The sequence below is a fragment of the Protomyctophum parallelum genome (genome assembly GCF_964188405.1).
Source record: "Protomyctophum parallelum genome assembly, chromosome: 11".
Lineage (NCBI taxonomy): Eukaryota > Metazoa > Chordata > Actinopteri > Myctophiformes > Myctophidae > Protomyctophum > Protomyctophum parallelum.
In genome coordinates, this window is record NC_139707.1 from 38,524,773 (window position 1) to 38,536,917 (window position 12,145).

General features: G+C 44.4%; 1 protein-coding gene across 1 annotated transcript in view; it reads right to left on the minus strand.

Moving 5' to 3' along the window:
* The window catches only part of kcnh3 (potassium voltage-gated channel, subfamily H (eag-related), member 3), a gene marked incomplete at its 3' end in the record, with an annotated part of 163,300 nt that overhangs the window by 37,819 nt on the left and 113,336 nt on the right, over nucleotides 1-12,145 (minus strand). The window contains exons 6-8 of the mRNA XM_083776787.1: nucleotides 10,164-10,321; nucleotides 4,906-5,107; nucleotides 1,155-1,586 (exon numbers count right to left, since the gene is read on the minus strand). Coding sequence (XP_083632913.1) covers nucleotides 1,155-1,586; nucleotides 4,906-5,107; nucleotides 10,164-10,321 — 792 coding nt within the window. The remainder of the gene's footprint in view (nucleotides 1-1,154; nucleotides 1,587-4,905; nucleotides 5,108-10,163; nucleotides 10,322-12,145) is intronic.

A 12,145-nucleotide genomic window follows, 5' to 3' on the forward strand; every position in this document is an offset into this window, starting at 1 on the left:
ACAAGAGAAGCTTTTCAAAATGTGCATCGGAAAGACGGTTTTTCTCTTTGGTTGGAAAATACATACACTAAAGGGCCATTCACATGCTGTGAGTGTCTGTACAGGCTGACAGGGCCGCGTATGGCGGTGACACTTCATACTAATTCCTATCAGTGTATCCTACATGCCTTCACAATCAAGACTGAAAGAGCAGTGTGGCAAGTGATTACCGGTTTTACATCATCTCTTACTCTCTTTGATCAAACACGGCCCTATGAATCCATTGTTCTCTCTGACAGCTCGGACTGAGCTGAATGTGAAACATATTCAGGGGCTGACTTTCTTTGCCCACTGGAAGAATTCAAAAGAAATCTGGGGCGGTTGCAATATTTGCCAGGGGCTGACATGCGGACGGACAGACACAAGCACATTTGGGGGACACATACATATGGCTGAACGCTCGTCTAGGACGGTGGCCCCTCCCCTTAGGCACCATGCAATAAGAATGTCTCCATTTTATTATTATTATTATTATTATGATCTTTTATATGGCATCGTCCTACCAGAATCACCCGCGACACCGATGCAGTGCCAAGTCAGCGTTGGGGGAGGGTCAAATGGCACACCTGTGGTTTACTACACTTCTTTATTTATTATTACAAAACATTTTCCAAAAAGAACATTCTTAAAAGAAGCGAAATTTTCGAAATGAATTAAATTCATTTTGCGAAATGAATTAAAAGCAAATTCAAAGAATTTTCTCCGAAATTAATTCAAAGAAATTCCATACATTTAACCCATTTTGGGCCGGGAACCCCTTTTGGTGTTAGCATTACGTTGTGCTTTAGCTATTGAAAAATAGCAGATCTACAAGCTCGTAACGCGCCACCGAGTGGCGCGCTACGAGCTTGTAGGTCTGCTATTTTTGAAGAATCGTGAAAAGTGACATGAAAGTGTTTGAGAACGAACTGACATAGAAAAACAGCTTTTTCAAGAAAACAGTCAGGATTTAGAAGACATTTGCAGAATCGTTCCCAGGTCAAAATGGGTTAAGTAGTGGCGACAATAGCCGATCCACAAGCTCACGACACGGCGCGCGAAAGCTTATTTCCACTCGTTTGAGCCCCCGGGTGGCTAATACGTCTGGGAACCAGTGCATGTGTGAGAAGACTCACCTCCTATGAGCATGGTACAGATGGAGAAGATCTTCTCCGAGTCCGTGTTGGCCGAGACGTTGCCGAAGCCCACGCTGGTCAGGCTGCTCAGGGCGAAGTAGAGCGAGGTGACGTAGCTGCTCCGCATGGAGGGCCCCCCGCCCAGCATGGCCCCGGAGCCCCCCCCGGGGGGCATCACCATGCCGGGCATGCCGGGCGCCGGCATGGCCGCGCCTCCGGCCACCACGCTGCTCCCGTTCCACTGGCTGGCGTTCCAGGAGTCCACCCGCCCCAGTCCCGCCGCCTCCGACACGGAGGACACGTTCCACTGGCTGCCGTTGGCCGGCACGCCGCTGACCACGCTGGGGGGGACCAGCGCGTCGGGCGCCAGCGTGGCGAGCGGAGGCAGGAAGTAGGGGGTGCCCAGGCGCTTGGCCAGCTCATGGAGCCAGCCTGACACGCACGCACACACACACACGCACAGAGAGAGACACACACACACACACACACACACACACACACACACACACACATGCACGCAGAGAGTGACAGCGAGTCAGACAGAGACAGACTAAGAGAGAGAGACAGAGAGAGATATAATCTATCAGGGCAGTGATTTCAGTCAAGGTAATTTCACAGCAGACAGACAGAGGAATGAGCTGCAAATGAGGGTAAGACAGGGAGGAACGTGAGGAATGGTGGAAGCAGAGCCATAGAGTAAGACAGAGTTACGCAAACTCCGTTCACTTCATGGGGCCAACCGGATGTTTACGGAATGCATTGGAGTCTATGTAAATTAACCATGTGACCGGGCTGTTTTCTGCCCCCTCATTATCGCAACTCTTCAATTAGATGGCTCTGGGTGGAAGGAAGTCCCGCGCCCTTTCATGACGACGAGTGGCCTGCAAGGGAATTTCCCATTCACTTTTCCCTTCATCCCTTTTTTTCTTCTTTTTAATTATTTGTTCGGCCTAATTCTTTTTGTTTATTTTCATGAGTTCATCCGAGTTGGCTTTGTCCGAGGCGTACAGGTCTTTAGATAAATACTTTCTGAAACGTCTATGGGGATTTCTTTTATTTTATTGTCTTCCGGGCCATAGGCCATAGTTTGGGAATTTAAAAATGATGTTATAGTGTAGCACTCCATTGCATTACATTTATTATATTTCATACAGGGCCTCCTTTTCTACAGGTGCAGTCAAAAGAAAGAAAAACATTCTCAAAGTCTTTCCATGGCGTAACACCACGGAAACAGTCCTGGATTATATGCCTCTGTCCAGGGTGCTGATCCGTTCTCACTTCTGTCAAGGTTGCCAACACTAACAGTCACGACTCACGAGGCACTGTCCAGGGTACTGATTCACTGTGAGTCTGAGTACATCCTCCCCTCCTCTCACTGTCCAGGGTACTGATTCAGTCTGAGTCTGAGTACATCCTACCCTCCTCTCATCTGTCATGGATAACACCTCCACTCGCTTCTTGAACTTCAGACGAACTTGTGTGCTTGATATTCTGTCCTTGAAAGCGATTGCAAAAGTCAAAGGGGGAATAGTGAAATCGGTGGGCTTGTTTGTACTTCTTTGTGTGTCAGGGTGTGCCAGTGTGTGTGTGTGTGTGTGTGTGTGTGCGCGTGTGCTTGCCTGCCTGTGTGCGTGTGTCTTGTTTATAGTTCCAGCACGGAAAATTTACCCTTTTCACATCATGTGTAGTTAGTACTGAAATTAATAAATGATAAATGTGTGGCATTTATCAAATGTGAGCAACCTGAGAATAGTCAACAATAGCATCGTCAATGACGGCTAACTGGCATACCCACATCGAATGTATACCCACTTTTCACTCAATTATCTGCAGCTGTGTTCACCCCGTTATGACACATCTGTGGAAAAAGCCCTTGACTTATTGATGAGCCTGCCGACCAAATACACACTCCCACTACAACAACAGGCCCTTGACGCGTTGTAACTGTATAAGCCGCATGTTGGTCTCTAATGGATTTAATAGAATAGCCGGAGTGGTGTCATCTGTTATATCGGAATCCTATGTTCTTTTCTGACAGTCGACTAAACGCTGAGTCATATTTTATTGACCAGAATGTTTTGCTGTCTCTCATTATGCAATTAGCCCAAAGTGGCTTGGCACAAATCAATACAGAATGAGACAGAGAGACAAAAACAGTGCTAGAAAAAGAGAGAGAGAGGGAGGTGGGAGTGAAAATGAAAGACATAGAGACAGACGGACAACGGGAATGTCTTTTAGGGTGGGCTGCCGTGCAGACACATTTTGGATTAAAAAATAACCTAAATCTTTTTTGCTGCTGTCTGCACATACGACAAGGTAAAATGAGAGCAGAGATGTAATGTGTTAGTAATAGATGTGAAAGATGAAACTGTCAAAAAGCAATCCCAGAGTAAACACATACAGTACATATCAACTGTGCGTGCGTGCGTGTCTCATGCAAAGGATTTGTCAAGTTTAGGGCTGAAGAACACAACAGGGTCTGAGGATGACCGTTGCCACAATTCAGAGTCAAAAGGCTTACAAGCTCGCCCCCTTCGGAAAAAGATGCACACGCCTTGTCTGTTTGCGTGTGTTTGCCAGTTTATCACAGCGCGCAGGCTCGTGTTTTATAGTAGTGTGCCCCCCGAGGGATCAGAGATCTCTCCTGCGTGGGACGCTCGCTGGAACACCAACCAAATTCCACCTTATTAAAGGCATCAGTCTGGATGAGAATGCATGAGAGGGGCTGTGTCAGCACTGATACGATCGTCAACCATCAATCTGCTGAAGTCAGGTCTGTGTGAGCTTACGCCTCGTGAACAAATAGCAGCAGATGTGTAAATACGCCGCTGATAAAGGCCAACGTATAGCTTCGCAGGCAGCCATGGCGTGTTGTGGATGCTCCACATTTGGTTCGGACAAGGCATTTATTTCAAAGAAAAGGAGCGTGTGGTTCGCGCGCATACAAGGTTCGATTTGGAAAAGAAAAAACTAATCTTAACCACTAACCACTTAACCACTATCAAAATCAGAGGCACCCATGTACATTTAATTCATGAAAACTTTAGCCTTTGGACGAATGTTTTTGAAAAATGTTTTGACCCACAAATACCCGCTTTGAATGTTATCAACCGATAATCACCAGTATGTTCTTATCTGGAACATGCAGTCCAGGCAATATGGACATTTACACATATTTCCTACCGTGAGGAGGCGACTAGGAAAAGTCGGAAGTGAAATTTCTGCCTGCCGAAGCAAAAACATCGTGAAACTGACTTATGGCCGGTTAAGACTGATATGAGGTTAGGGGACTTTTTGCTGTAAGGGCTGTCTTACTGAGACAACACATGTAGTCCAGGAAGGAAGTGAGCCCAGTGTCCATGACATCGGAGACACTGGGCTCACTGCTAAAATCTAAAATATCTAAAACCACATATTACAAGACCCCCGGGAAAGTGTTCTAAATCTTCTAAACGTCATTAACATAAACATTTTTGCAAAAAGGGTGAAGTGTCCCTTTAAGACTGAGGTTATAGGGTTAGGGCTAGATTCAGGGTTAGGGTCAGTAAATAGTTGGACAACGCGACCAACGCCACGTCGGACAACTGCCCGGCAACAACGTCAGTATGTGGAAATGTCCATACTGGCTGCACTGCAGGGCTGATGACGGCGATTATATCATGTGATAAGATCCGATAAGACCCCTATACCCAACAAATGGGTCCCAGTGAGTGACCCCAGTAGTGTTTTTGGAAAAAACGGTGAAACTAACCGATGTCCCACGAGCCGGGGCTCTCGATCTCCTTGCGCCCTATGAAGTACCAGACGCAGGCCATCCAGTGGGCCAGCAGGGCGAACATGGACATGAGCAGGGTCAGAACCACGGCGCTGTACTGCGAGTAGCGCTCCAGCTTCTGCAGCAGTCTGAGCAGCCGCAGCAGGCGAACCGTCTTCAGCAGGTGGACCCCGAAGTACTGCAGACGAAGAACAAAGAGAAAGGCCGTTCAACTTCACAGTGCAATGAGGACCAGTGGTGGGAGAAGGAATACTGGACAACTCACCCCGCTGCTTGGCCGTTTTTCCTCCCGGAATTTTCACCAGTACCTAACTGGTAGTAGTAACTTTGTAATATGCTATTGGCAGTGTGGTACGGTAACACGACCGCTCAGGATTGCAATAGGTTGCAGAGGACCATTAAAACAGCAGCTAAAATCATCTACACCACTCGCTGTATGAAAAAAGCCCATAACATCATGGAAGACACCAGCCACCCCGCAAATACCCTGTTCAAACACTCCCCTCCAAAAAACACTACCAGAGCATCAAATCTCGTACCACCCGTCTCAGTAACAGTTTTTACCCCCAGGCAGTCAGGCTGCTGAACAGCTGACCTTGAACTGTATTGCACTTCACTTCACTTGCACTTTTCTTTTCCTATTTTTTGTCTTTTCTTGCACTATAGATGTTTGTTTATGTCCTGTGTATGTAAGACTGTGAGTGCTCTGAGCAATTTTATTGTATGACCCTATAAACAATTTAGTATTATTCTAGTATATGTAAGGTTTTGCCCACTCAAATGGTACCTCGTCAGATAATCCCCACATATCCTACAACAACTTCTGTGAACAGACTTCACTGTAGTAGCTTTTCATAAATTATATTTGTACTTAGGCTGTCTGCTGTCATGAAAGTTTATAGTTAGAGAAATTCAAAGTCCAGCCGTCTGCTGTCCAGCCTCTCCCATCCCTCACTGGGGAGAATTCTGGGAGGAAAACAGAAACGGGGTGAGTTGTCTTGTTACCGGGAGAAGTACTAAAATGTTTTGATACTGGTTAATGTAGAAATGCTCCGTTACAAGTGAAAAGTCTGGATTTTTTTTTTTTTACTTGAGTAAAAGTACAAATGTATTGGCGTCAAAGTACCAGATAGTACTCGTTATGCAGAATGTCCCATTTCAAGTTCATTCAAGTTCCTATTTCAAGTTTTCAAATGTATAGAAAATCTTTTGAAAATTGCAGATCTAGAAGCTCACAATGCGACACATTGTACGCTTGTAAATCGGCTATTTTCAAATGGCCAAAATGTATATATGTCTGAAGTATGAATACTGTATATGTTTTGTAATATTAAAAAGAAATCCAAATTTACAAAGTAACTAAAGCTTGTCAAATAAATGTAGTGGAATAAAAGTATAATATTTGCCTCTGAGATGTAGTGGAGTAGAAGTAAAGGTATTGGAAAATGGAACTACTCCAGTAAAGTACAAATAGTACAAAATTTTGAAGTACAAGTGAAAACACAGCAGGTGCAGCTGGCTGTCAGCTTCACTATTATGCCGCTACAAAGGAAGGTAGCTGTTTCACTGTATTTTGAAATTTCAGCTGTGATTTGTTTTTTGTTTTCTTTACAAGTTCAACCACAGACAGCAACCATGTTTGGTAGCTGACTTTCGTTCATGTTTGGCAGTCGCTTACAGGGGTTTCTAACCACTAGAACCTTAACTAGTTGCTACTTCTGAGATTGGAGATGGGTGTTGAGGGTAAAACGGAGTCTACCTAGTACTAGTATAGAGCCCTGGGGGACCCCTGGTCAACCATATGGTTTTAGTGGTTAGCATGCGTTCAATCGACTGCTGTATAACTATACCACAGGGATATAGTTTCAGTTGTGTTGATTGTTCAGCTGTCTGCAGCTCACGTGAATGTAATCAGTCAAAACCATCACAAAGCACGTGGTCTGAATAAGCTGTCCCTCACCATCTGTTTCTATTCAAAGTATGGAAATATTGATTGATTATAGCAGATTCTTAAGCATGCATTCATACTAGCCAGGCTTAGAAAGTTTGTCTGACTCTCCCACCACTCTTTTAACCCATTTTGGGGCGGGAACCCCTTGTGGTGTTAGCATTATGTTATGCTTTAGCTATTGAAAAATAGCAGATCTACAAGATCACGAGCTTGTAGGTCTGCTATTTTTGAAAAAATCGAAACGACTGACATAGAAACATAGCTTTTTCAGAAAACTGTCAGGATGTAGAAGATGTCCCCTCCTATTTTAAAATAGCCATTGTACAGCCGCAGAAAAAAAAAAAAAAAGCTTTAGATCCTGCATTGCATAATAATAACTACCGGCCTATTTCAAAGCTTCACAGTTTTAAATAGTCACAACATTTTAGATGAGTTTCAATCTGGTTTTAGACCGAATTAGAGTTGTCCCGATAGCATTTTTTTCAGACCGAGTACAAGTACTTACTTTTTGTACTCGTCGATACTGAGTACCGATACGAGTACTTAATTTTAGTTTTGTTTGTTATTTTAGCCCCTTTTCCTCATAGATGCAGATGGATCTCCGATCTACACTGGTCAGTTGTTTTTTGACAATTTGCTGCAGTGTTGTGTTGGGTCAGACTTGCTCCCGTAGCATTCGTTCAACTTAGTGTCAATTGGATGTTTTGGGTACTCGGGTCAGAGTATCTGGGCCGGTTCCGAGTACCGAGTACTTGAGAGTTGGTATGGACACGAGTAACCGTTACCAGTATCGGTATCGTAAAACAACTCTAGACTGAATCATTCCACTGAGAAAGCTCTTCTTAGAGTGTCAAATGATTTAATGATGCTACTCTATTTTAACACATATAGCCACTAGGGGGGAGGCAGTGTTGTGCAGGTGCCAGAGAAATGTGTGAAAAACCCAAAGAAGAAGAGCAGCCCCCTGACTAACACCAAGGACTATTAAATGTTGCTCCCTGGAAGGAAAAAAACATGCGCAATGGGCTATATGTAGCCAATACGTTCAGCTTCCTTGGTCTCAATTGCGCATGTTTCTTTCCTTCCAGGGAGCAACGTGGGAGTCCACCGTACGGTCTTCGCTTCCTAACCTTATTTAATTAACCTTGACTAACCCAAGGAAGCTTTGAGAAGGAAAGGACATGGTGACATGATACTTTCATGGATGCTTTCATGGGAGTCAAACTACACCCGGAAGTTCGGCAGAATGCACTGGAGTCGATGAGAGCTCAGTGAACATCTCATGAACAAACACTATTTCTGAATGACTGAGACCTTTTGAAAAGTAATCGCTTCTGGAAAACAACAGAAGATATAGCTGTGTTGCTTTTCGATATGTACACTGTGTAATGTTTATAGAGGTATGGTATCTAAAGAGCACAAAGTACCTTTCTGAACGTACCAAGTATCGTGATATCTGGCAGCCAAATCTCGCGATACCTCGGAGCCAGAAACGATACCTGCTGCTGTTTAGATCCTCAGATAAAATTATATACTGTGCACTCTGTGCAAGTAATTAGAACTCTGAGCAAGTGATTAGAAAACATCCTGTGATATGTCTTCGTTTATATTCCTGAACCGATTATATGACTCAGGTCTCAATTGTTCAGAAATAATATTTGTTATGAGCTGGTCCATTCACTGGTCCATTCACTGCCACATGTATTCATTGAACTTCCGGTGTGAGTTTTGGCTTCCATGAAAGTGTCCATGAAAGTGTCATGGCGCAGCCCAGTCACGTGACCATTTCCTTTCCTTCTGTAAGCTTCCTTGTGACTAGCCTGAGCTAACGTGTTAGGTTTCTGGTCTAGAGGGGCGGGTCACAGCTCAGATTTGCGCACGCCCTGATTGGATCTCATCGATCTGTCCGTCACCCCCGGCCCCTCCTCTCCCCCCCCTAGTGCAGCGCTACGTCACATCATTTGGAGTGACGCCCACCCGGAAGGGTTGACTCCCACTTTTAGACCAGAGCGGCCAATGCGTTCCTCCAGGCTTTCAATTTTTGCACCAACAAAAATGAAAGCCTGGTACCGAGGCTACCTTGTGACTAACTATAAGTGTATAGCCATTTATAGCTATTGTTCTTGTTGCTTTAAGAGGAGCAGAATTCACCAGTGGTAGCATCATCATTAGCTTAGCTTGTTTTCAGGTTTTATAAGGTCCTAAACATCCCATAATATTGTTTCATTTTGAGCAGAATAAGGACAAATAAGCGTGTGCGTGGCCACGTGCGTCCACGTCGCATGCACGTCTGATTCTTTTTTTTTTAAATAAATAAATAAATGCATTTTACAAAATCGCTTACCCTACCATTATGTTGGCTCTGATACATACGAGTACAGACGAGACATAATACCCCCAAAAGCAAGTAAACACTTACACACCCATCCACGCAAAGACGCCATTCAGTTCAATTCAATGGTGGTTGGCATTCAGAGTGAACTCACTGGCCAGGAAAGAAGCAATCACTAAGCCTACTGCCAATTGGCAAAGCAGTATACTGCAGTGTACACACTGCCTGAATGGTATGGATAGTGATATCACCTGTCACCATATACAATGAGTCAATAGAACGGAGCTCTAAACCAACAAGATACAAATTTAGGCATTTAGTAGACACTCTTAATCCAGAGCGACTAACATTAAGCAAGAACAAAAAGCATGGCAATACATCACATACATAAAAAGTAGTTATCATGAAACATGCGTAAGCTAAGAACGTAACAGTGGAATATCTATATAATGAAACTATACTATACTATACTATATACTATACTATACAGTAAATATATCTCATAGTTATATCAGATACAGGTGATGGTATTCCTGCTGGGCATTGCTGCCTGACGCACCTCCTCCAGTGCCTTTTGAACAGGTGTGCTGTGACACCTCACTGAACACCTCTGTGGGCCTAAACGGGTCATCAGCTGCAATTCTAGTGCTGTCTATACGTAACATGCTATAAGTCCGTATAAAATGCTATCTAAGTCTACATAAAGTGCTATATCTAAGGGGCTAGGGCAAGTGCTACACATCAGACTAGTCTCCTGGTGCAGAGGTCCTGGCCATAGCATGAAATTAATATTATTGAGATTGAGAATATGATCAACTCAACCATGCTGTTTTAACATCTACGTAAACTGAAATACACACACACACACACACACACACACACACACACACACACACACAAACGCGCGCGCGCATACACGCACACACGCACACAGACTGTGCAGAGACTCACCACACTGACGTTGAAAGCATAGAGGAGGTCAAAGGGCAGGGCGGCGATGAGGTCAACAAACAGCCAGGTGGTGACGTAGTGGAGGCAGATGGAGCGGGCGTCATACACCACCTGGCCTGACGTGCTCACATAGGTGGTCCGGAAGTTCAGCACTATGTCTGGAGGGAGGAGCGCCACAAGCACACGCACACACACACACACACCCACACACACACACACACACACACACACACACACACACACACACACACACACACACAGAACCAGTGGGGGACATTTTACTTGAGTACGGGCACTTTTAAGTACATCTTTTGAGCCTTATTCTGAGCACCAGTATGACTATTAGTACCAGTAGGGGCGCTGTTGTGCCAGAAACAGAGAGAGAGAGAGAGTGCTGCACTGTTGCCTGCTAATGAGAGAGAGAGAGAGAGAGAGAGGGTGGGGGGGGGTTGCAACACTCAGTTCACACAGGTGTGATTTTTTTGATACTTTCACTCCACTCCACTACATTTCAAAGACAAATATTTAACTTTTGACCAAACGATTATGTTTTTGTCTCATTCCTAAGGGCACAAAAGGGGGCATGCCCATGGGCCTGTATGGGACCAACCGACTTCACACGTGGCGCACACAGTGGCAAGGACTGGCAAGGGAGTGCAGTGCCCACCATCATGTAGTTTGGGTATCCAGTTGTCCAGAGCTGCCGATCAAACCAATGCCCATAATGTATTATGGGCATTCCAATATATAGGCATTTTACTCATGACATCAGGGATCTCCACACATGGCACCCTGCGCAAGACCTACGGCGCTGAAAAGACTATCAGCTGAAGTTGCAGGATTTTTTTGCGGAAGTATTACCCAAGGAAATGACGTTGATGCTTTGCAAATCAGTTTACATTCTCCGCGAATGAAACAAGTGTTGTGATTGGTCGGGTAAAATATCGTATCCGGGGGAAATACATCCGACGGATATTCCGGAGGATACGTCCGCCGATAGCTTCTCTGCCTTACATTGTTGTGACCAGGCTTTTCTTTTCGACAGATAAGTAAAGCCTGGGACCGAGGCTACACACATGGGCATAAATGGGACAATGCATGGATAATTAAAAGACAATACACTTTGTAATTTGTACGTTGTAATTGTATATCTTTTAAGTACTTTATCTCAAGTACACATTTGACAGAGCAATTTTCACTTGCAGTGGAGTAAAATTTGACCAGGAGTATCTATACTTTGACTCAAGTAGCCTATGGGGTTGAGTGCTTTGTCCTTCACTGCAAAGAAATCCACATGATGGCTAAAGGGAGTTGGAAAGCAAACTGGATAAGATCTCTCTCTCCAACCTCGGTGTCCGTCATCAGCCTAGAGTCTAGACCACTGGTTCTCAACATGGGGTCCTTGAGGGGGCTCCAGGCGGTCCCCAGCTAAATTAATAATAGTTAGGAACCAAAGGACATTCTCTAATTAATCTAATTAACACTGAGACATTTATGTTTGTTTGTTTTTTGCAAAAAAATTTCTTCATTTTGTTGAGGAAATGCAGAGCCAGATCACTCATAGCATATCTGAGGATATAATTCTGGATGAGCAGGACATTTGCAGCATTTTGTACAAAACGGGCCATTTCCACTTTGGAAATCATTAGCCAATCAGTGTAGAATCTGAGAAATCCAACAGGCTCGTCTTGATCACATGAATACAGAGATCATGTGTACCGATTTGCGCAAGATTTGGATGAAATCTGTGCGACTAAAACAATGTGTTTTGCAGAAATCGGCCTCATGGTGGCGCTATAACCGGCAGATGCAGGGAAAATGTTTTTCCATGGCCTCTAGGGAGTGCGCATACATAAGTTGTATACAGATCAATGCAGTTATAGGTAAAAACAGGAATTGCCCTGTTATAGCGCCCCCGTGAGGCTGATTAGGAAAACAATTAGTGGCATGTGGAAATGTGCGTGTATAATTTCACGGAAATT